Raw genomic sequence first — 25,689 nt, 5'->3', positions numbered from 1 at the left:
AGGTTATGCTCATTACGCCCCCTTTATTGGCTTTTCTCCTTTCTTATCTCCTGTTTTCTGCTCCTTCACTCCTGCTTCCTGGATTCCTGCTACCTGCATCCAAGTCTTCATCGCAGCCTCTGTTTTTTAGATTAATCTAGATCCTGACACCCTCTCCACAACTAAAGAGTCGTGAGAAGCATCTCTTGTCCTTTATTGTTCTTATTTAATGATTTCTCTCTGGTAGGTTGTTACTTCTTGAGTGTAAAGAGCATATATTATTCATTGTTGACCCCTCAGTTTAAAAACTGGCACATAGTGGATCCTCAACAATATGTAAAAGACAGAAGATGTGAAAGCCGTCTTCAGAAATCTAAAGGGCTACCTTGTGTTTACACAGGTCTAGGAGACAAAACTAAGACCAAAGAGTAGAAGCTACAGGAAGACAGACTATAATCCAATACAGAGTTATTAATGCGCCTAAGGGAGGTGACATTTGATAGTATCATTAATAGTGGCTCATTATGGCATGATGATCCACTTAAGGGAGAGGTTTGCCGCTATTCCCTTTCTGCTGAGAATTCCTGTTATAGAGGGTTTTATGAAACAAGGGCTATGTGCAGATGCCTACAGGGACCAGAGAGGCATATAAACGAGTGAGGCAGGCTGAGTGTCAGACAGCTGGGAATGTTGGGAGCTATGTGGAATAAAGTAAGCATGCCTTATTTCAAAGGGGTAGCAGCTCCTCAGCTCCAGCCAACTATTGCTGTACAGAAATGCAGGTCTAGCACTGCCAGACCTCTCAGTTTTTTCAAGAGAAAGCAGAAATCCAGATTCTTAAGTAAGATTACCCAGTTTAAAAATATTATGTGGGCCAAGAAAGCATCACTGTTGCTGGCTATGGCCCATGGGTGGTTAGTTTGCAATCTTTGTGTAGCAGGTGTAGCAGAGGGTGTTAAAACATCAAATGTGAGGCAGGCTTCCTGGAGAGGCTGCCCCAGGTTTTGGTCAGTTTGCTCTCTTCAGACCTATGAACATACTCTGCCTGTTTTTGCCTCAGGCCCTTGGCCATTCTGTCTTCACAGTGGGGAAGCTGTGTGGCTCAGGCCTCTTCCTATGACATCTTCACTACCGGTCGTCCCCTACCAAGCCCTGTCCTCTGAGTGTACCTTCAGCATTGCCAGAACTCTGCTGCAATTGGTCACCGTCCAATGGTCTCATAGTTTGTCTTATCTGTTTAACTGAATTGTAAGTTCCTTAAGGCAAGGGCTTCTACTTCATATGTCTTTCTTGTCATTTGGAGCATGGTATCGGGCACATAGCAGGTGCCCAGTAAGAACTACTGGCTGACTGTCACTAGATGGCCTTTTCGCTCAATGCTTTTGGCATTGCTTTTAATAGAAGATGAGGTAATAAAGAGGAAACCACTAGCTCTTGCAGGCAGAATTTAAAATTAAATCAGTGGTGCTTTTTCAGAGATTGAATAGGCATGTTCTCCATCTACTGCTGACCTGCTGTTCTCATGACTTTTATGAGGAAAATAGTATTTTCATCCATCAAAGCCTTTTCCTCATTCTTTTCCACCAAACATACAACAAAGTAACCAATTGTTTGGGCCATGGTTTAGATTCCTCAGTTAGAGGTGGGTTCTGATCATAAGCTATGTATCCATCCATCTTCTTAAGGTAGAAGTTAGTAAGCACCTATTTGTTACAAAGATTGCCTAAAAGAACAAACAAACAAACAATAGTTTATTTTAATTGGTTTTAACTACCTATTTTTTATTCCTTCCCTTTTATCTGAAACACATTTTGTTTTAGAAATCTCCTTCCTTCCATATCTATGCAGCAAAATACAACATAAACAATTCTCAGTCATCTGTGATAATGGGAATCATGGTAAGCTTTGGACACTGGACTTTACTAATTGTCTCCAATCCTTATTTTAGCAAACTTCCCCACTTTTTGGTGAAGATACTAGTATAGATTGCCAAAAAGTAGGTCTTTTCCTTATTCCCTATTGTATTTGTCCCACAACTATTTATTTAGCCTGGTTTCAGTGCAGATTTGTTACAAAGACAAGGAACTGAACAATTCATTCAACAAACATTTATTGATCCCCTACATTGTACCAGATCATGTTTTAGCTGCTAAAGATACAGTGGTGAAGAAATTAAACAAGGCTGCTGCTCTCCTGGAGCTGACCTTCTAGTGGTGGGATATAACCTCAAACCAATGAACACATGAACACACAAGAAAATATTGGATGGTGACAAATGCTGTGAGAATAAAAAGGATGGAGAGAATGTGTATGTGGGGGGGCTTCTCTTGATTGGATTTGTGGGAAGGTCTCCTTTAGGCTGTGACAACTGAGACTTGAGTGACAAGAAGGGGCCAGCTACATGAAGATCATGGGAAAGAGCATTTCAGGACAACAAAACAGCTACTGCAATGGCCTAAGGCAGGAGTCCATGTGGTATTCTGGAGGCAGAGCAAGGAGGCCAGTGTGGTTGGGAGGGATGAAGTCAGAAAGAAAGGAAAGTTTAGAACTAACAAATAGAATTTATTATACAAGTTAAAATTGTTCAATAATCAAATGAAATATTTATTTTGCAGTTTAAATGTATGTGACCATAAACATTCATATTTCAGAATCTGTGTCTTGATTTTAGGGTTTTTAGATTCACTAACATCTAAGATTTCACATCGGAGAAAATCATTGTTGCAAAGTCTATGTGGTATATCCTGTTTTGAAGCCTTGGATTTCTCATGGATAGGATAGGCCACTAGTAGTATTGTGGGAAAATAGCACCCAGTGTTATATTCTTAAATCAAATTTGCCTTGGAAGTAATTGTGCTTGCAGTGAACATGGTAAGAAACAGCTTCCTTCATCCTTTAATATAATAATTGCTATCAAGGTTACAAGAGCTTATAGGCAGATGAAACATCCAGTTATAAAGTTAACTGGAAAGGGAAGAAAGCTGTTATGGACAAAGTTTCAGATTTTCTTGGGTTTTTTGTTATCTGTACAACAGAGACCTGAAGACTTGTTGATATGCTGATATAACAAGCCAGAACCCTGGATCCAGAGAGCATGTGTGACTGATATCCAGCCAAAACAGAACTACTTTCCCTCCCAAAGGGTGACCTCCAAATCTGTTGTGGCCTTTGGTGAAATTTTTACATACAATTGAAAACAAATGCCCTTCTTCCTGCCCTTTCCCTTGGTGTCTAAGTAACTACTGTTCAGGGGGTGTGAAGCATGGCAATTTCTAGGACAACTTCAGAATGCCCAGCAAGAATCCTCTTTATACATTCCTATTCAGAACTTTTGCTGTGAAACACCTCCTCTGCAAGTAGAGAATAGACACAAGAAGGTGCCAAGATTGCAAGGTTCTGGTAATTTGCTCAATGCATTCTGAATGTTTCTTGTCATAAATCAAAGCACCAATCCTAAGGTTTAATAGAAAACATCCCTCTGCACAGAAAGAGTCATTGGTAATTTCATTAGGTGTGATAATGATATGGTTGTTATATAAGAAAATATCTTCATAGAGTTGCACACTCAAATGTGTAAGGAGGAAATATGTAAATCATCTGTATTAGTCCATTTCTGTTGCTTGTAACAGAATACCTGAAATGGGTAATTTATAAAGAAATGAAATTTATTTCTTATTAGTTTTGAAGGCTAGGAAGTCCAAAGTCCAGGGAGCATATCTAATGAGGGCCTTCTTAATGGGAACTCTACAGAGTCCTTTGGCAACCAGGATATCACATGGTGAGAATGGCCTGTGAAAGAGAGAAAGCTACACTACTCACTTACTCTCCTTATGAGCCATTAGAGCCACAGCCATTACTCCATTAATGAATCAGTCCATTCACAAAGGCACAGTCCTTACAATCTAATCAGCTCTTGAAGGCCCCAGCTTTCAGGTACCATAATTGGATTTCCCACCCTCTTAACCTTGTTACAATGGGGGTCAAGTTTCCAATACATGAACTTTTGGGAGACATATTTAATCCACAGCACCTGTGTAATTTATTTAAGATTACTTCAACAAAAAATTGAAGCAAATATGGCAAATATTAAAAATTATTCAGTGTAGGTGATGGGCTTATGGAGTTTACAACAGTATTTTCTCTACTGTCCTGTATGTTGTAATTTTTTCATTATTTAAAGTTTTTTAAAAAAGGCTTTGCACCTAGGAGTGTGGTACAGTGATTTGTCAGCTAAAAAGCACTGCTTTATGATCAGTGGTTGTTGCTTTATTGTGCCTTTTGTGCTACAGCCATAAATGGCAGTTGACTTGGAAAGTAGGTGATTTCTTCATCCATGGGACATTACAGTAAACATGAAATAATACCCCCTTCTCCTGCTTTCCCATGCTCTGATTTTGTAACTCCGTCTATCATTATGGGAGGTGAAAAAGTTCAGAAGTAAAACTGAAACATATGGAATCCAAAAGCTGGTATTTTAAACATTTTGTTTCAACCTCAAGTTTTAAAAAAGAACAGTCTTTAGCTACAGTTACCAAAGTTAGTTTCTTTCCTTTCAAATGTATATTCTACAACCTGGATTATATTAACACATATGAAATGATTGGCATCGTCTCAGGTACATGTGCGCCAATCAGTTGCCCTTCTCTTTTCTTTCCTGTTCAGAGATTTCTCGGAGGTGTTATTGTTACATCCTCCCGTGCTGTTTATTCAGACAGTGTGTTTTTGTACAGTCTCATATATGCCAGTATTGGGTTTCCTGGGGATATTTTGACACTCAGACCATAAAATAAATCATAGTCCCATTTCAATTGAACTGACTGATGGAAATAAGAAATTCACATTGCAGTGTGGGCTGTTTCACATGACCTGGCTACTGACAGAACAAAGCATGTTGTTGTGTTTTTATTCCCACCTACATTTAACTTGTAACTCTCTTTTTTTTCTTATTTTTCATCCACACTTGCTGTCAGCAGTTGCAGATTTAATAGCAAAGGGAATCTTGCTGTCTTCTTTCCTCAACCTCCATAAAGCTATAAATACGGGAACCTTATTTTTTAAAAGACAACAATGCCCAGATGGAGGTATCTTGATTTTGAACTGGGGTTAAAATCCTAATCATTTTGTCATCGATTGCAAATACCCATTGAACTCCTGTCATATAAGGCACTACTGGAGGTGCTATAGTATGAGAGGTTGTACTGGGGGAAAGCAGGGAACTAGAAGACCTGGTGGCTGTCTTCAGCAGTTTGCATACTCTTTGCAGAGGCATGAGAAACAATTACTATGGAAAGTGTATGATAAGCCCCAAATGAGTGCCATGGGCTGTAAGTGTGGTACAGTAGAGTCAAGAAATAGTTTCTAGCTGAGGCCATCATGGCTTCATGGATGATATAAAATTTAAACTGAACTTTCAGAAAGAGTTAAAATTTTGACAGGGAGAGAGAGGACAAGAGGCTATTTTCATGTGGTACTAATGAGTATATCGAGAAGCAAAGAGTGTTAGGATAACTACAGACAGGCCAGTTTGGCCAAAGAGAAGAGCTCCTCCTTTGGGACTGAGCAGGGTGAGTTCAGGCATTTGGATTATGGTAAACAATGGGGGAAGAGTAAAGGTTTGGGGAGTAACATGAGTAAGGCTGTGCTTTAGGAGCTGAATCTGGCAGTGTAGACCAAAAGGTAGGCTGCAAGGAGGAGCAACCAGGGAAGGGTTATAAATTAGATCACTGCAAAATAGTCCAGGTGGGAAAGAGAATAAAAGTATAAATTCAGGTAATGACAGTGAGAATAGGAAGGAGGGATGGTTACAAGATGCATTGGGAAAGAAGATCTGATTAGATTTGGTGACTGAACATAGGCCCTCTGAAAGAGAATAGGAAAACACATGAATTTGTATCATTTCATTGATGCAAGCAGTTAAATATAAGTTTAATATAGCTCATATGACTCATCTGAGAACCTTTGAAAGAAAACTTTTAGTTCTTCATTGTTAATATACAGGAATTTTAGCTCCACTCTTATAATTACTAAGCTTTTACACAAATCCTAAGAATGGTGTCCTAGTCAGTTTGGGCTTAAAATACCATAGCTTCAACAACAGAAATTTATTTCCCACAGTTCTGGAGGCTGGGAAGTCCAAGATCAATGTCTGATGAAGGCCTTCTTCCTGGTTTGTAGACAGCTGTCTTCTCATTGTGTAGACAGAGTGAACTCTAATCTCTTTCTCCACTATAAGGGGACTAATCCTATCCTGGGGCTCCACTCTTATGACCTCATCTAAACTTAAGTACCTCCCAAAGGCTCCACCTCCTCATACCATCCCATTGCGGGTTTGGGTTTCACCATATGAATTTGGGGCAGACACAACTATGCAGTTCATAACAAGTGGCTATTCACTTCCTCTAGCCTTGACTGCCTTTTTATCCATCTTTTAGAGGATGATGCTGGGGGAGGGGGATGTAACTAAAACTTTAATAGGATTTTTGGTTCATAAATAGAAATGGAAAAGTACTCCTAAAAAAGTAGTCATAGTTTAGGGGAGAGGAACTTGGAGGCAGACCCAGAAGGAGAGAGTCACGTAGAAAAGGCTACCTTGAAGGATGTTCAGTGTCCTTCAGTTGAGGGACAGAGCCAGCTCTGCATGGCTCATCAACTGGGAGCTAGGGAATAAATCCTCTGACCGCACTCTCTTCCCTCCCATCCCTTGCTGATCTTCTCTCATTCTCTAATACAGATGCCAAGAGAACTCATTGGTGTGGGCCATACAGGTCAGCCACTGGGGGCAGATAGAGAGTGGAGAAGGGCAGAGAGTAGAAGTGGGGGTGCAAACAGAAGGTAACATTCACAGTTAGCATCCTCTTTACAAAGTATAACAATATACGGGAATGTTGAAGGAAGTTCTTCATAGAATTATAAAATGTTAGAGCTGGAAGGATCTTGAGAAGTAATTATTAACCTTATTTTGGAGATGAGGAAATAGAGCCCTATAGAGGTAGTAGCTTACGTACAGCTAGATGTTACAGAGCTGATACAAAGTGACAGACTTTTTGATTCTCAGCCCTAGCTCTTTCCACTAGGCCAGGTAGGTTTCATAAATTTTCCCAGACCCACCACACCAGCCCAGGCACTATTTAGCATGGATGAAAATGGTAAGGAAGTCTCAGCTGTTATTCAAGAAAATGCGTAAGCATTTCAGGCACAGCCATTACAGTAGGACAAGTTTCTGTAACAGAAGTCATGGAGCGATTGTGGGTAATCTGGAAAATGCAGAAACGTGTCAAAAGGAAAATAAAATCACCCATAATGGACCAGAGATAACTACTGTTAGCATTTGGGTGTGTTCGTATCAGTTTTTAAAAATCAAAATGTACATAAATATGTATATACTTGTATGCAGAATTAATATCAGTTTTACACATAGTTTTGTATGTTGTTTTTTCACTTATTAATGAACAATTTCCCATGTAGCAAATTGTCTTAGAATCTGAGTTTTAATAGCAATAACTTTTTAAAATGGATGTAGCATAATTTTTTTAAAAGTCCCCTGTTATTAGACATTTGGGTTGTTTCTTATTTTCTGCTATGATAAATAATGCTGCAGTATACGTAGATACATATGTATAAATATAAATAAATAGGGCCAGCCCGTGGCTCACTCGGGAGAGTGCAGTGCTGATAACACCAAGGCCCCGGGTTCGGATCCCATATACGGATGGCCGGTTCACTCACTGGCTGAGTGTGGTGCTGACAACACCAAGTCAAGGGTTAAGATCCCCTTACCGGTCATCTTTAAAAAAAAAAAATTAAAAATAAATAAATAAATAAATAAAAATAAATATTATATACATATATAAATAATTGTGCCTGTCTGTTTCTCTAGGATACATTTTATAAACATAACACCCAGCATAAGCATATTCAGTGGCTCTTTCTAGTGAGGCACAGTGGAAAGGGTGCGACTCTGGGGCCAGACATTGCTGATCTATTCTGCTTCTGCTGCTTTCTGGATGTGTGGCCTTGGGCATGCTACTTCACTCGGCTGAGCCTCCTTCTCTTATCTGTTAAACAGGGTTCGTATTGCTCATCTCCACTGCTTTGATGAGAACTACATGAGGTAGTGCTTCTAAAGTTTCTGATATGTGGGGAGTGTTCAATGCATGTTACCTCTCCCTTCCTATGGATGGATTAGTTTACGCACATGTGTACGCACAAGTCTGGGTGTGTTGAATGTAGTGAAGAAAATGTGCTTACAAGATTTTATTCAGTATGAAGAAAAAGTAAAACTGACTTGCAAATAGACAAATTTTGACTACAGATGGTTCCCAACTTATGATAGGTTGACTTAAGGTTTTTAGAATTTTCAATGGTGCAAAAGTTATACATATTCAAAATCATACTTTTAGTACACATGCAAACACTGTTTTTCACTTTCAGTACATTATTCAATAAATTACATGAGTTATTCAACACTTTATTATAGAATAGACTTTGTGTTAGATGATTTTGCCCAACTCTAGGCTTATGTGAGTATTCTGAGCATGTTTAAAGTAGGCTAGGCTTAAGGTATGATGTTTGGGAGGCTAGATGTATGTATTAAATGCATTTTCTACTTGTGATATTTTGAATTTACCATGGGTTTATCAGGATGTAATCCCATTGTAAATCAAGGAGCATCTGTATAAAGAACACTTTCAGTGAAAGAGAGACCTATTTAAAATCTAAGATATTGATAATGAAGAGAGAAATGGGAGTCCTCAGAACTGTATTTTTCTTTGTGCTGGGTTGTCCAGTAACTATTTCTAACATCTTTCCTCGTGCCCTTTCTTTCTCAGTGCTCATTTTCAAACTCTACCAGCGGGCAAAGCATGTATATAGCGAGGCTGCCCGAGTCCTCCAATTTAAGAAGATATGTGAAGAAGCACCTGATAACACGATCCAGCTGCTGGGAGAGTTAATGAACCAGAGTCACATGAGCTGCCGGGACATGTATGAGTGCAGCTGCCCTGAGCTGGACCAGCTGGTGGACACCTGTCGGTGAGGCTGAGAGAACAGCATGGTGGGGACCAAGGGATGCCACCAAAGAATACAGTTTAATGGAAAAAAAAAATGCAACATTTTAATAATCTTCTCAATGAAAAGAGATCCTTCCCCCACATGCTGTATATGAGGGGTCTCCCATGATACAGAGCTGAACTTGTTCCTCCTAAATATCTGTAGGACATGAGATTCAAGAACTGGCTCCAAGGATTTATTAGGCTCTGGACTTGGAGTCAGTTCTTTACAACATCGTTAAGAAAGACTTTCCCACATTTGGATGATTAGGCTTTTCAGGAAGGTAGCTTTTCTCAGACATGGGCCCTGTTGCTACTTTCTCATGATATTTTAATTGTTATACTGCTGCTCTGCCAAAAACTCCTGTATCATTTTATAATTAAGTTTAGTAGTTCCATTCAGAAGAGAGAAAACTGAAAGAGAGCCTCAAGCTTGATAGGAGAGTGTGGGTAGGGGGGATGCTGAAGGAATCACTCAGACAGCCAGCATTTTCTGCCTTCTGGGTTTAGTTTAGGCAATTTGGGGAAATAAGGACTGAAGAAATCCCAGTTTATAAGTGGTCAGTTGAAATAGAAGTGTAGAGAGGAAAACTCTTCACAAAGTCTGAAGACAACTTCATTGTAATTATGAAAGGACGGGAATAGTAGAGTAGAGTGGCCCCTTACCCAGGAGGGATCTCACTGACCTTGGGAGAACTGCAAGGGGAATTGAGAGAACTCAAGTGGCTACGCGTTATTTCACTGTGAGACGATAATAACCACTTGGTGCCTGTGGCTTGCCTCACTCATTGCCACACTCCCAGCCTGAAAAGTTTAAACCAAGTTAGTTCCAGTGAAATGGCATGTGGGCATGTGTAACCCCACTTGTTGGGAGACTTGAACACAGCATTGATGAGAATCACTCTGCTGACGTCACTGTTTGCTCACTAACTGCCAAAAAACCTTCCCAAACTTCTTTCATTATAAATTCTCTTTTTTGAAAGTATTAAAGGCCCAGTAAATGGAAGGTACAATTATTGTTCATTTCTGGAAATAAGAGGAAGTGAAATGATTTGTGCAGAAATCAGAAAGAAGTGTGTTTATCTGGAAGGCAGTGGGATGGTTTGGATCCCACCCGAAAAGCAGTGGAGGTACATTTATCAACCTCCTATAATTTTCTAATGAACTTCCTCTTCCGGGGATGGTCAACCAGCACTTGCTTTTATGGAGTTTACATTCTCACGAGGAAAGACAGAAATGACAATTAAAGGTAATTTGAATGGTAATGATAAGTGCTGTGAAAAAAAAAATTAGAAGGGATAGAGACTACCAGGGTTGGGTGGGTACTCTTGTTTATGGAGTGGTTGAAGAAGGCCTCTCTGAGGAAGTAATATTTGAGCAGAGATCTGAAGGAAGTGAAGAAATGAAATCAGCAAGTGCATGGGACCTGAAATGCGTATACATGGTTTTCATGTGTAAGGCACAGCAAGAAGACCAGTATAGTGGAGGGCAGTGAAGGAAGGAGAAAGTAGTAGGTGAGGAAGTAAGAGAGGTAGTACAGACTTGTACCACATGGGCCCTGTAGGCTGTTGGAAGGACTCTGGCGGCCGGCCAGTACTGGGATCTGAACCCGTGACCTTGGTGTTACAGGCTGCACTCTAACCAACTTAGCTAACTCACCAGACTTAGAAGAACTGTGGCTTTGAGAAGAGAAACTGGGCAGTGGAAGTGCCTAGTGATTCAATGCCAGAGATGCTTCGAAGGAAGAAGATTCCAGACAATTGTTGTGTAGGTTAAAGAGAGGAATCAAGATGACTCCTGGGTTTTTCCCTGAGAAACTTTCCTTGTTTCTCTGAAAGCCACATTTTTGGAAGCCACATTTCACAATTCTGGGTCAGAATTATCTTACAGTACTATATAAGATATTAGAGCAGGAAGAGGCATTAGAAGAAGGCACTAAGAGGTTAAGTAATTCGAATGAGTTCACATGATGAGTTAGTGGCAAAGCCTGGCCCCCAGTCCAACGTTTCTGCCATACCTCTCTCTCCCCTCGGGTTATACGGAGATGTGATCACACTCAAGTGTGGGCCTTTTTTTTTTTTTAACCTATTTTCATCACCTAGCTTTGAAGCTTTATGATGGATGGAGGCTTTGGTTGCCATAGTTTCCAGCATTTGAACATTGAACAAAGCCATGTTGAGGAGGGAGGCAGTGAGTAGAGTAGGATGAAAATTGGGCTGGAAGTTAGGAAGGTTGAGTCTAGCTCTACCTCTTTTCATTCTGAGCTCTGTGACTTTGGACTGCCTTGCTTTATGATGTCCAGTGTCTTTTTCTGTTCTAGCAGTCTATGGATCTGTATATTTTTTTAAAAAAATGTTTCTAGTGAAAGATTTTTGTGGCTATGTCTTAAATGGGTTTGGAAGAGCACCTTTATTTATTTTTAAATTTTGTTTTGGGAAACTCCTTTCTTAGTGGCAGCTAAAGTGTTTGTAAGTAGAACATTTTCATCTGCTGCATTTAATTTTCTGAGAAAAAGTCAATGGTTTCCGGTATAAGGAGCTCCATCCCTTTTTCATGATTGTTTTTGTTTGGAAAGTCAATTGGTAAGTATCAAAATTATTTTCTATTTGTCCCAGAATCATATAGGGTCTGAGTTTCCCATGTTGAAAGATCATTTTCTGGCATGTTGAAAGTATTGGCCAGAATAGTTGTCTAGTCCTTAAGCTTCTTATATAATTAATTTTGTCTTTGCTGCCATTGTGACCAGCAGATAATATTCTCCAAATATTCCAATTGGTTGCTAGATACTACAAGGTCCTAAGTGGCAGAGCAACCTCAGAGGAGGATAGTCCAGGTGAAATAAGTAGATGCAGTCATGATGTCATTATTTCCTTCAGTCAGCATGTACTTTTCTCATGGGCATTTGTGTACCATGTGAAATCGCAGTTTAATCTCCATTTTCAAAAGCTGTGGCACTTTCTTTTGTGTGAATGTCTGAGAAGTGATGAGGGAAGAAGGAGGGGTTCAGAAGAATGCAGAAGATCATGGGAATAAGATAAAGGATGGTTAAAAACTGGGGAAGACAAATGTTAGGAGAGTAGCAAGTAGTAGACACGGGGAAAGGTTCAAACAAATGAACAGTGGAGACACTCTTAAGCCCTAATTCCCTCTGAAGCCTTGTGACTATCTCACTGGGCCAGGCAGAGGAACTGTTGTATGTGCTGGTAAGGGCCCTGATGTGGGCCCTTTATGCTACAAACTCAACCTCTGGTGGAGTATTGCTTTGTTTTAGAACCACCACACCTCCTCGCTTCCCTGCTGCCTTTAACAATTGTAATATCAGTGGGGAAGGTGTGACTAAGACTGGGCAGCCTGGGCAGGTTGGTTGTCTTTGGGAGACCTGAAGAGAGAGGAGGGAAGCTGAAATGGGTTCAAGGAGGAGCACTGCCAAAGATAATCTTTAGATCATCCTCTCCGGTCTATCTGAGGCACTTTAAAATTCCTTAGTGTTTCTGAAGGCCTTCTTGGAAACTATTTGCATGAAAAGATAACTAATGAATCAGTGAGTGAAGGACTTGAATGCCTAGAATATCCAAGACTCAGGCAAAAATCTTAGTGTGATCTGAGCTAGAATGTACTCAGAGGCGTCTCTAGGGAATTAGCCCATAGGACAAAATATAGGACAACTTTATGTCCCAAAAGGAAAGGAGTCAGGGGAGGGACAAAAGAGTAGAAGAAGAGGTCCCCAATGCTTGCTGTTTTCTCAGTTGACCCTTTTACTGCTTTCAAGAATAAATCAGTTTAGAATCCATTAGAATCCCAAGAAAGGACCAGGGAGGCAGAAAGAAACAACACTTATGCAGTTAGGCTGTTTATTTCTTTTATTAAATTAATGTTAAAACTTCAATTATGTGAAACAAAGTACAATAATGAAAGAAAAAGTTGATGTTTGCCCAATTATAAAATATCTCTTTTAAATGAACGAAACGTAAATGTAAAGGAATCGCTAAATTTTAGAGTAGAATTTACTGAGGAACACAAAACAATTTTGAAGTCAATTACATGTAAAACAACTCATTCGTCATCAATTCCCTGGTTTTACTTAAGACAAAATACTTAATGCCTTTTATTTCCGTTCTGACACTTGTTGAAATTAGGATTCATTGCTGCATTATTGCTTAAGCTATTAAGGAAGATGAATGACAAATCTTAATGGACCAATAAAGGTTACAAAAGTTGATTTGCTTTGTCTTCCTCAGAGGTCTTTCCACAATTTTATTCCATGGCTAGACTTCTCCTGACCAGGTCAGAATAGGGAAGAATGAAGTACAAAGCCATTGCTGTACGAGGAGCTCTTTTCCCCAAGACCTTCAGTGCTAATCTGCAAACCCTGCCAAAAAGAAAGGGAGAGAGCCATTTCAGCTGCCCTTAGGGGCTAACTTCTCTTTGGGCCTCTGTCTTCCACCTACTGACATATATGCCATTTGCTGCATCCAAACCAACTGTTATGCAATGGCCTTTACTGGCTTACATTTCTAAAATAGACTCTTAGGCACGTTTTTGTAAACTTTCTCATTTGAACAGTATTTGAAGGCTGTAGTTTCTTGAATCTAAAGTAATCTTAAAGTGTTGTTTCTAACCTGACTGTAAAAGTCATAAAAATTGTACTAGAAGGTCTGCTTTCCTGAGATTCTTGCCAGTTTCCAGAGAGCAGAAGCTAGAAGTCTTCCCAGGTAAAGAATACACTACCAACTGCTTATATTTATATATAACATATTTTTTGCCTGTTCAATCAATTCAGATTTTTATTTTTTTATTAATTTATTTTTAATTGACACCTATTGTACCTATTTATGAGGTACAGAGTTATATTTCAATGCATGTATACAATGTGTGATGATTAAATCAGTGTAATTAACATATCTATCATTGCAAAAATTTTATATATTTTCATATTTTAAAACAAATATAATAGTCCAGCAGCCATTTATTAGAACCTACCAAATGCCTGGAATCGTGCTGGGCTGGATTTAAAGAGATGGATATGACCTAAATTAAAAATTTCCTGAAATAATTAATTTAATATCCATTTGTCTAATATATAAATATTTACTTATTTTGAAATTAATGAAATTGAATAGAAATACAAGGCCTAATTCCTTACTTTTGCTCTTTCTAGTTTGAAGTGCAGTGGGGTCTCTGGGGATCTACTCCCTGCCCTCTCCATTGCCCTCTGCCTTGCAAAACTTAGTAAGTGCTTTATGGTCAAATCATTTCATTTAAAAGTAGGGAATTTCAGACTATATTGGGTGCCTGGACAGTTAGTTTTCAGTGATTAGAAAGGATCAAAGGGAACATTTCTTATAATCTCTATCTCTCATTTATCCTAGCCTTTGTTTTGTAGATCATGCTTTATAAGGCAGAGGCTGCTTTTGTTGCTTTGACGAATCCTTTCACATTATTTCCGATGCAGTCTGCACGATCATCGACATGGTAGATGGGGGATTTTAGGGTTTTTGTTTTTCGTAACTCTTGTATTAGCTCTCTGATGTGCAATAATAGCTCAGGCAATATATTTTTAATATCTTACTATTCTCCCAGAAAAAAAAATGCAAACATGAGAAGTTTACTAAGCACTATTGGCTTGCCTCCTTTCTTAATTTAAGGCTTATATTGGTCTCCTAACTTTTGGACTTCTCTTTCTCTTCTGTGGCTTACACCAAAGGGCATATTAAGCACCAGTGGGGATTACTGCAGACAGGATCTTTGTGCCTTTCTGAGTGTGTGTAGTTGGGCAGGCTGCTGGCCAGCTGCTTGGGCAGCCCTGATTTGTGAACTAAGTGTCACTAACTCAAAGGCAGAAGGCTATTTATAATAGCACTTATCATTCTCTACTTGGGAAATTCGAGCCCTGATGGTTTCAGAGCATGTGGTTGATGCAATCTAGTCCATTTTTATCTGCAGCAGGCAGCATGGTGACAGGGCAATTCTGGAGACTCAGAAGTGAATGTATTTACCTAGAAAGACTTCTAGCTTCTACACTGAAAACTGGCAGGAGTCTCAGGAAAACAGGCCCTCTGGCACAGTTCCTATGGTTTTTACAGCCAGATTAGAAACAACACTCTTATTTTGCTTTAGGTTCAATTTTGAAACCACAGCTTCCAAAAACTGTTTAAATGGGAAAGAATAATATAATATGTGTACAAGTCCATTGAAAACCTTTACAAACTTGGTGACTTATGTCCAGCAAAATGGCATAGCTTGGGTTTTACAAAATCAAGTAAGAGGGTGCATTTTTCTTTTTGAGACCATCCCATGGTTGGGTTTCATGCCCAGATTTTAGGGTCTTCCAGAGATGCTTCAGCAACATCTCAGTTTTCCCCAGCATCTTCCACAGTGAGAGATAGTTTGATGTGACTGCATATGACAACCGTTTTTTAAATCAACAAACTGAAAATGGGCCATTTGGCAGCCTAGGAAGTCAGAATAATTTCAGAATCCCAGGGTCAGAGAAGCTTTTCAACCTGGATGATGGGAGTTTGGGCTCAGTTCAGCTACTGGGCCACAAGCTGAGTGTTTGAGGAACAGGAGGAAATCAGTAATCTTTATTTGTTTATAAGCATGTTTTTCCTCCTTAAGCATCTATTTTCACTTGAAACAGATGATGAAAATAAATCAGTTGAGAAAATTATTAAGGGGAAAATGAATTACTGGTGTGCAGTAATTCTGATGTCCCAGATTAGGGGTGATATTCTAGTGATATTTTGCAGGAAGTAAAGCAGGATATTTAGATGGAAAAATGGGATACAACTGTGCTAAATTAATTATGAAGTTTTTAATCTGCTCCTAATTTGGAGTTAATTTTATTTGGATGAGTTGTCATGGTAGATTGCAACTTTTCAAGATGAGTGATCCTTGCACTTTGTGTAGGGGCTTTCACTTTGGTTCACATCTTAGGTTTGAAACTGTGCCTGCTTGATGGTAACTAAAATTACCTCTTGCTGTGTGGTAGTTTATATAGTCATTTCCATCCCAATCAGACACATCTCATCTGATGGAAAATTCTGAGTCCAGTTGTCAGACCAGCTCCAGAAGACACAGGGAAAGACGGTAGGGACCTGTAATTTTGCGTTAAACAAACCTAGAGTTTAATAAGTTCTTTGTTGATAAATTTATTCAGCATGAATCTAAGCTATCTGTTCTAGGAGACTGATTCTTTTACGTAATATAGCCAAGACTTAAGAATGCAGCTAGTCACTGGAGGAAATCCCCATTTGTCTAAGACTATTCACTTTAAATTTTGATTTGCCCTCATTTGGAGTGACCTGATTCAGGTTTGCCTGAATTTCTTTTTACCATTGCTTGTTTTCTTTTTACTTCTTCTTCCTGATTTACCTGTAGGCTTGCTACACAAATCTCCAAGGGGCTACTTATGGAATCAAGACTACAGTGGGTTATTGTCAGTCCTCGTGAAACAGTAGTACTTCTGACTTTTACTACTTGCAGCTAAAACCAGGAACTAGTTTTAGATACAATTTAAAAAATTCCAAATCACTTTCTGAAACAGTGTAAATTTCTTAATATCCTAGAATGTTTGACAACACCCTCAAACCCCCGACATATTTTCTTCTCAGAACTTGAGTAGGCTATATGTTCTATAAACACCAAGCAAATCACTCTTATTTTTATTTATAGTTCTAATTTTTTTTCTCATTGTTTTAGGAAGTTTGGCGCTCAAGGGTCACGACTTACTGGAGCAGGATGGGGAGGCTGCACAGTATCAATAGTACCTGCTGACAAGCTGCCCAGCTTCCTAGCAAATGTGCATGAAGCTTATTACCAGAGGAGTGATGGAAGCTTAGCACCTAACAAGCAGAGTCTGTTTGCTACCAAACCTGGAGGCGGGGCTTTGGTTTTCCTTGAGGCCTAAACAACGTAAAAAATCTCCGAGAAACTATTGAGGGCATTTAGGAACTGGTAGGACTTCCTATGCCACGGTAAATTAATCTTCTTTCTGTTTTGTATTATGAGAATGATTGCTACTATCAAGATATACTTCCAGAGAAACAGGTGAAAGCTCTCTGTGATACTTCATAATGATTATTTTTCCATCTCAAAATATGGGGTTTTTTTATTGTTGTTGTTGTTTTTTTCTACCAATAATAGCCAAGGTTATGCTTGGATGGATCTTTTAAGAATGATTTATTGATTTAAAGATGTTAAAGATGTGTGGTAAAACACACTCTCAATACTGAATTCACAGGTTGGATTTGAATTAAACAAACTGCTGCAATTAAACTGATACCACTGAGTTGTATCCATTGTTCTTGAACTGAGTTCATTTCTGGTTTCTGTTAGCTGTCTTCTTCCTCAAAGTTGTAGTCTTCTGTTTTTGATGATGATGATGATGATGGTGATGGCGATGCCAGAAATTCTTTCTCAATTTTAGCTTCAGAACACTGTGAAAATAATACATGATTAAGGATTCACAGATTTTCTTGGACATCATAGACTTGAATGTGAGACTCCCCCAATTATCAAGATTTATTATTGATAAATAAATAATAAATAATAATAAAGGGATCACTTTGGGAGGGGGGCAAAAAGTCGATTTAGGAAAAAAAAAATTCCAGGCTTATTTAAATTTCTTTTTAAACCATATAATAGCACATAAACAATCACTCTCAATTATTTGGCTCTGAGCTATCTCTGTCACTTAATAGATGAAAGACACTTTACATCTCTTTTTCATTTTGAAATAGAGAATTATCTAGCTAATAATTCAGATAATTTGATTTGTTCATGGAATTTACTTTCTTTCCACTCTACTTACCTTTTCGCAAATGCTTCTCCAATCCAAGAAGCATGCTTACTGTTTTGGGAAGCCCACCCATGCCTTACATCCCTTTTTTTGTATGTCTAGCAAGGCTTGTTTTTATGTGTGGGTTAGGGCAGGTGTGTAGGTATGTGGGTGAGAGTGAGTTTGAAAAGGCTTAAAGTGGATTCTGGGGTTGTTAGTGGTGTTGGTAGGTGCTGATGTGTGTTTATCAAGAGTGAGCAGAAATGTCTGGCTATGTAGTGATGGCAAATGAATGGCTTTCTCTCATGGACAAGCTACAGGAAGCCCTTCCTGAATTATATGATGATTTAGATCAAAAAGCATTTTGCTGAAATACTCAAATAATTGAGACAACAGTGGTTTTATGGTATGAATTATCCAGAAAATTATCACAATTTTCTATTAGTCTATGATTGTGTTTGCATTAATGTGCAACTAACTCAAAGATTGGGCATCATCCTCTGAAATTTCAGTTTCAGAGAGGCTAGGCAAAGCTGGGTGTAATATTTCTTCAAGGACAACAGTCATACATAAAGTTCTGGGAAAGCCAATATTCTATTCTAAAATAAACTTCTGGTGCATTTTCATTCTTAGCAGGAAGATAAACACTTGTAAAAGCTTAAGTCAAATTTGTTGAAAGAATTTTGAGTGCTTTGAACCCAATAATTCAAAACCTGAATTTATTCAAATTCATAATCCTTTGCCATTTTCCACTAAGGATTTGTGGTTGGTATATAATTCTTTAAAGATACCTGGATCACTGTAAAAAATGGCGCTTGTCATTGCTTTGTTATTCTATTTATATTCTATTTAAATTTTTCACCATGTGATTCCTTCTTTGCAATAGGTGAGTAAAAATCTCTGGTGTTCACTCCTCTTTGGGAGACGCACACAGTTGTTCTAAGCCAGGGATCTATTCTGTATTCGTTTTGATTTCTGGATTGAAAGAAAGGACTTTGTTTCAGTCCCACCATCACTAAGTGGTGTTCTAGAAATTATGAGAGATACCTAACTTGTTTAGAAGAGACAGGGCTGGGGCCATTGGGGTGGGGGCGGGGGGAACTTCATGCAGAAAATGTACTTTAACATGGGTCTAAAGGATCAGTAGAATCTGAAAGCTGGGGAGTATGCATTGCAGATGACCAAAGCAAATAATAAGGCAAACGTGGTATGTACAGAAGGCTCAGTGGGAGTGAAGAGTTTGCTTTGGAATAGTGAAGAATAAGACTGGCTACACTGGCTGAAGCCAGCTTTTGAAGAGCTCCAAACCCAGGCAGCATTTACATCAGGGGTTGCAAACTGTAGGCCCACGGGCCACATCTGGTCTGCAGATGTATTTTGTCTGGATCACAGAATGTTTAAAAACGTGGAGTCTAAATGAGGAGATTTTACAGAAGAATATGGATTACTGATGGTGGAAGAACTGATAACACTTTGGCCTACATTCCTGCAGGCCAACTACACCTGAGGTAGTAGCTGCCTTGTTGGATGAGGCATGGTTTCCAGTATGCTACACTTGCTACAACTCCTTGTAGTTTCCCTGATCCTCAGACCATTTGCCACTTACCAGCTGAGGTCACTTGCCATTTACCAGCACACTTGCACTGTTTTCTTACACTAAATATTTCTCTGTGCCCATGTCTCAATCAATAGTAGAAAGAATAGACCAAGAAAATTTGGAGAAATAATTTTTTTTTGTGGAAGTAAAGAATAGTTCTGTTTGTTTAATATACAACACCCAGGTGTTTCACTACTTTCGATCACCTTTCCAGCCCATCTAGGAATCTGACTATTTGACCCACCTTTGATATTATACGTGGAGCTAATGGGATTGCTTTGGATTTTTAAGTGGAAGCCTGACATGCTAAAAATAAAAATCTCTCTTCTATTCCTGACCTCAGATTGTCCAACCTCCATATTTATTGTATACTAGCCTTTCCTGTTCCTGTCTGTTGGAAGGGAAGAGTCCCTTCAGACTTAACAAGATTGCTTGTAAGGTATGGAGGAACAGAAGAGGAGGGGACAAGGAAAACTGGAAAGATAGACAGTCTCCTTTCTTTTTTTTCTTTCTCACACTTGAGTCCCATTTAGAGCCTTATTACATTCTGCCATGTGTTTGTTAATTGAGGGGAGGGACCATTCATCTAACACAGCAGTTGGTACCCAGTATGTTTTTGTTGAATTATTAATAATAAAGTACATCTTCAAACATCAATAGTTTTCTATTAGTTTGTATTTTAACTGCATCTGGAGGTGCTCAGTTGCATAAACTGTCCCTGGTCAAAAGCAAGAAATGGGAAAAGTGGGCATGAGGTTGTTACTGAACATGTAAAACAGAGATTGTCTTAAATGTGCATGTGGCTGACTAGCAAGAATGTTTCTATTCTGCTACTATAACTTTTGTAAGAAACCATACATTACTTATAAAATACTGTCCAGTCTATATAAGTGAAGCTAGAGAGAGAATTCTCACTTACTATCAGAAAAAGAAACATACCGGGTTATTTAGGAACTTCTCAAAGTCATTCTTAACTTCATAAGGTTTCTCAGTAGCCTTTCTTTGGAGTCTAATCATGGAATAAAGAAAATCTGTCATCACAATAATAGTCTGTATATCGATACGATCTAATAGCCAACATTTACGAAGAATTTAATGTCTTTGGCATTTGCCAAGCACTTTATGTACATTAATTCAATTACCCTTAACGACAACTCAGGCTCAGATAGGTTAAATAACCCCCCCACAGTCATACAGCTAGCACGTAGATGATTTGAACCCAAGCACTGTGACTTGAACCCTCACTTTCAACCACTGTGTCACACTCATACCAGCAGCTCAGCGACCTCTTCAATTAGATGGTTCAGAAAGCATTACCTTAACTGGTTCCACTCACCAGGCTCTGGCATGGACTTTAAGGAGTGACGGTGGGGAGAGGAGAGTAAAAGAGACTGGCGAGAAGAAAACGTGAGCAAGAAAGAGAGGGAGATGGAAAAGGCTAAAGGGTGAGGGGCTTGCTAGAGCTGTAAGCTGATTGAGGGCAGGGAGCCAGAAAGCTATCGTTTTCTGTATTCACCAAGTATTCATTCAAGAAATATTTATGAAGGAGCTGAGTAGTTGAATTCAGGAGCATCAGGAACCTTTCAAAAGATCTAAGGATGAGGACAGAGGCAGAGGCAGAGGTAGTCTAGGCAAGGAAGGTAGGAACTTGGGGCACGGGAGAAACCTTAGTAAGAGAAACACAGGTGAAAGAAAAATGAAAAAGGGCTATTCAATCACCAATGATTTTCAAGGAAAACATTTAAAAAATTACTTTCCATGAAATTGATAGGAAGTAAAATTTTCTGAAAATTCCAGCTATACTTCATCGATGCAGAAAATTTGAAGTAGCGAACCCCTGGCAAGGCCTGTTCTAGGTTTCTTCGGCGTTTAGTCTAGCGCACCCCTGAGGGCTAGTCGGGCTACGGAGAGATCTCTCGCATTAGTGCTCTGTGACTGACACGTGCCCCTCACTTGCTCTCCACCTCTGCCATTTTATGTCCTCCACCTGGGTTTTCTCCTCACTCCGTTTTACTCTCCGGGTCTCACATCTGTCCTTCCATGCTTGTCTCAGATCTGGCTCTTACAGTTCATAATCCTAATTAAACATACTCACTAATATCCCTGGTGCCCTTTTTCAATAACACCCTCTTAGAATCTCCTTGAGTTGCATGTTATCCACAGTCTTTTAAATCTCACTTTGTTAAAATCAACCCATCTTCCAACTCTTTCAATTTACAGTCTCCCCTCTTTTAAAAAACATAACAGTTTTATTGAGAGATAATCAGATTATATTAAAATTCATCGTTTTAAAGTGCACAATTCAATGATTTTAGTATATTCACAAAGTTTTGCAACCATCTTCACTGTCTAATCCTTCCTCTTTCTGATTGCCTTTCCTTTTCAGGAGTATCTCTTTTCTTGAAGATTAAGATGGAAGCTTAGATGCTGTGCATATAAATTTAACAGGCACATGGGATTTATGCGAAGGTGCTTCAAAAAGTTCATGGAAAGATTCATGTTATCTTTTAATTCTACTTTTCCATGAACTTTTAAGAACACTCATACACCCAAATGAGTATTTTTCTCTTAACTTTCTCCAACAACATGCCATTGCATAAAACATATCTGAATGTGTCTTGTGAGTTACTCAGAATCGTCCCACATTCCTCTGCAATATCCTCACTGGTTAGAAATCCCGACCTACATGGATTTGATTTTTTGGAGACTTGTAAGAGTTACCTGGGATTGGACCTTACAACTTAGGTGTGTGAAGAGGAAAGCTGGGTGATAAGGTTTTTGTTGTAAAGTGAGAAGATTCTAAAGTAATGGACTGGATTTTCTCATGTGACTGGGAAACTATCTTTGTTAGTTCCAAGATAATATGTAGGAGTGTGACAGCATGACTGGCACAAAGTTATAGCCTCCCAAGGGTGCTTGTCTGAAGGGTTGGACTCATGTGATACTTATTCTTGTGCATGTGGGTATGTTGGAGGAAGTAGGATTGTCTCAATACTGTATAGTCTTCCTTCTTATTCTATAATTTATAAGATAAACAAATTAAATGAGCCCAATTTTCCTTGCTTCATTGGGGAAAAATGTAAGTATAGGGCAAGCAGAAGGTACAGAAGGGAAACAAGGAACTAGCCCAAGAGAACCAAATAAATAGATTGTTTTCTAGTTTACACCTTCCCTACGGCAGAGCATGGTTATGAGTTTAATTTTAAAAGGACTTGAGCTTACGTTCTATGGCTGGAGGAGTAAAAATAGGTGACAATAACGGTTAGCAATTAATTAAATTACCAGGGTAGGTGATTTTGTGGATAAAGTGTTACTTCAGATGAACTGTTAAGTAGAATACCCTCTTTGCAGATATTCCAACTGATGTATTTTTACATAATAAACCTATTGTGGTTTTATGTAACACATTTGTTCAATTAAAAATGATTTTAAGCACTACAAAGTTGAATAGGAAACAAACCTATTAAGCTCTTTGTCAATTCTTTCCTGCTGCTGTTTTAGGAGTTTTATTTCTTCATCAATTCTCTCCTTTTCTCTATAAAATCAAAGTTTGGAGTTAAAATTTAAAATAAAGCAGGCATTCCTAATTGGGAAATAATAAATCAATGATTTACTGACATCTACATGTTAGAAAAAGTCTTTTACAAATGAATCCATTCCCTCCCTATGCACTACTCAGTGTGAGAAATCCCCCAGCACATTCCCTCTTATAAACATGTGCCAAAGGCATCAGCCACAACACCTGGACTCCACCTTGCTGCTTCCACAGGGGCCCTCCAGCAAGCTGTGTTTCCTGTTGTTTGCTCTGAGCTGAGCTATCTGAGGGATATGTGTCTGCGCATGTGCACATGCTGTTGCGTGGGTGGGCGGGAGGGAAACGGGGGCTCAGACTTTTCTGCCTGCTGGATAGGATGTAGCTGGCTGATCCTCCACTTGTCTCTGATGTATTCCTTGAACTGCATCAGGTACCCAAAGGAATCCTTTCTCCCCCTTAAGGCAATAAAATCTCTAGGCAGTAACCTTGATATCATGGACAGAAGAATTGGACCCTGCCAATTTGTTCTTGTAAAAATTGATGGACATTCTCTCCTTAACTCATTGCTGGCTTCCTAGCACATAAGGATACCATGACTGGCCACGAACAGTCATTTACATTAAAGTACAAAAACCTGAAAATGTTTCCGAAGAAAACATTTCAGAAAATAGCTCCCTGTCGTGCTTTCCTCAACACCACCCCAGCTGCTAACCCAGCCCCAGGGAACTCCTACTGCAGACAATCTTTCTGCTCTTCTTTCAGGGCTCCTCTTTGATTTTTCTTTCTTTTCTTTTTTCACTCAAGGATGGGCTTGAATCAGGACTCATCTTTGGAAGTTGACAGTCCTCCAATCTCTATTCCCTAAAGCTCTGGCCTCTCCGTGTTGGAGTGCATGCCCCAACCACACCACAACAAAGCTTCCTCCTTTCTTCAGTCCAACATCTGCCATGGCTTCTTAGGTACAACATACATCCTTGACGCTTAGCTGAAAAGAATCTCCGAGTCTGTAAGATGCTCGAAAATGACTTTCCTTATTAGTAAGATGAGGAGCTTAGTTTAGGATGATTTGTATGATCACTCCCAGCTCTTCGAAAGTATGATTTTATATTTAACAATAGTATGCTATCAACTTACATCCTGAAATCCTTTTGGTTTTTTGCAAATTGTCTTTTTGCCTCTTTTATAAGATCACGGTATGTTGGAGCAGGTGGTGTGCTGCTAGGCTTATCGTTAAGGAAAGATTTCCAATTAGGAACGTTTGGGGGAGATAAACAGTAAGGAAGAGGAGATATTTAAGAAACAGGAGTGTCAAGTGAGTCATAAAGATCAATGTGAAGACCAAGAATGGGTCATTAAACTGGGTGGCACCACTTACTCATTCAGTAATAACTTACTGAGCTCCTGCCATGTGCCAGACTCTGTTCTGGACCCTGGAGATTTTGTAGTGAACAAGGTATTCAATATTTCCATTCTCATATGGCTAGCATTGTAGAGTGTGCGCCTGTGTGTGGGTGTGTGTGTGTTGGAGGAACAGAATAAAAGCAAAAAAAATGATAATTTAAAACAGCGATAAGTACTGTAAGAAAAATAGAATAGGATATTTGATAAGAGAGTGACTAGGATTGTGCATGGGGGTACAACCTTAGAGATGGCCTAAATGACAGGAAATATCAGGGAGGAGGAGCTCAGCATCATATTCGAGTAGGAGAAAGGGCAGTGTAGCCCAAGCAGAGCGAGTGAAGGCACCGTGGTGTGGGAGGAAATGAAATGAGAGGTAGGTGGGGGCCAGGTTTGTGAGGGGCTTTGTAGCCCACGGCAAAGTGCAATAGAGAGCTATTGGGAGACTTTAAGCAGAAACATCATGAAGTTAATTATTTATTGCTATATTATTTAAGAAGTCAGGGGAAGTATGACAACCTTTGATGAAAATTTCCATTTAAATGGTTAACATAAAAAGTTTTAGTGCTTCAAGTGGTCAGCTTTAGTTATCTGGAAAATTTAATTATGGGCACCATTCACTCCCATATGAGGCTGGATAAACAAGTTGTTGATTTATGGAGAGTCCAACAATGCAATAATTTATGTCCTTTAATAGAAACACTCCAAGTGTTGTTTGGAGGGACATTAGCCATCCCCATTATTTCCATTAACTCCTTAACTGCACCCCCAAAGCTATTCCAAATAAACATACAAATTTGGGGTTTGCTTTGCAAATACATGTTAGAGACAAGCTCCCTAGCACACTGCTTGTGACTGGATTGAATATCTAAGTCTCTCATAAAAAGACATTCTGGAGTCCCCACTTCCCTGAGATCAACCAAACTGAACATTAGTAACAAAGCATAGAACAGATACATGGGAGGAAACCACCAAAAGGAGTCAATTTGGTTTTCCTTTGAATAAACAGGACTTCAGCTCTAAGCTAGAATATGGTTTCTACTCTATGAAATTCTGGAGCACATCACAGAATCACTGGGAGCCAGAGGCTGGCAGTGATTTTCATGGGGCAAGTGCGTAGCAATGGCGTAGGTTTGTGTTTACTTTCCTCTGCTTGCCCAATGCCTTGAACGAGAAACGTGTGGGGTAAACATAATATTATTATCTAGTCAATATTTTGTATTTACTTGAAATATTGTTTTTCAGTCCTAAATTCTAGGCATTCAGAAAGCTTTGGCTTTTCCACCTGATTTTATTGGCCAATAACATTTATAGCAAGAATACTTTCCCCCAACAATTGAAAATTATTTAAACA

The 25,689-nt window shown here is 39.1% G+C and overlaps 2 protein-coding genes across 6 annotated transcripts in view; one reads left to right on the top strand and one right to left on the bottom strand.

Annotated features, from left to right (window-relative positions):
• GALK2 (galactokinase 2) overlaps positions 1-17,124 on the top strand; it is a 145,500-nt gene extending 128,376 nt beyond the window's left edge. For 4 of the 5 annotated variants that reach the window (XM_063091075.1, XM_063091072.1, XM_063091071.1 and 1 more), the window contains 2 exons: positions 8,808-9,009; positions 16,728-17,124. In XM_063091075.1, coding sequence (XP_062947145.1) covers positions 8,808-9,009; positions 16,728-16,935 — 410 coding nt within the window. In that variant the 3' untranslated portion in view covers positions 16,936-17,124. The remainder of the gene's footprint in view (positions 1-8,807; positions 9,010-16,727) is intronic. The other variant, XM_063091074.1, reaches the window with a different exon arrangement.
• Positions 17,125-17,359: 235 nt separating this feature from the next.
• Positions 17,360-25,689, bottom strand: part of FAM227B (family with sequence similarity 227 member B) — a 229,500-nt gene continuing 221,170 nt past the window's right edge. The window contains exons 12-14 of the mRNA XM_063090056.1: positions 24,072-24,147; positions 20,342-20,411; positions 17,360-17,464 (exon numbers count right to left, since the gene is read on the bottom strand). Coding sequence (XP_062946126.1) covers positions 17,360-17,464; positions 20,342-20,411; positions 24,072-24,147 — 251 coding nt within the window. The remainder of the gene's footprint in view (positions 17,465-20,341; positions 20,412-24,071; positions 24,148-25,689) is intronic.

The sequence above is a fragment of the Cynocephalus volans genome, chromosome 3 (genome assembly GCF_027409185.1).
Source record: "Cynocephalus volans isolate mCynVol1 chromosome 3, mCynVol1.pri, whole genome shotgun sequence".
NCBI lineage: Eukaryota > Metazoa > Chordata > Mammalia > Dermoptera > Cynocephalidae > Cynocephalus > Cynocephalus volans.
Note: the sequence above shows the minus strand (reverse complement) of the source record. Positions and strands in the feature narration are given on the sequence as shown.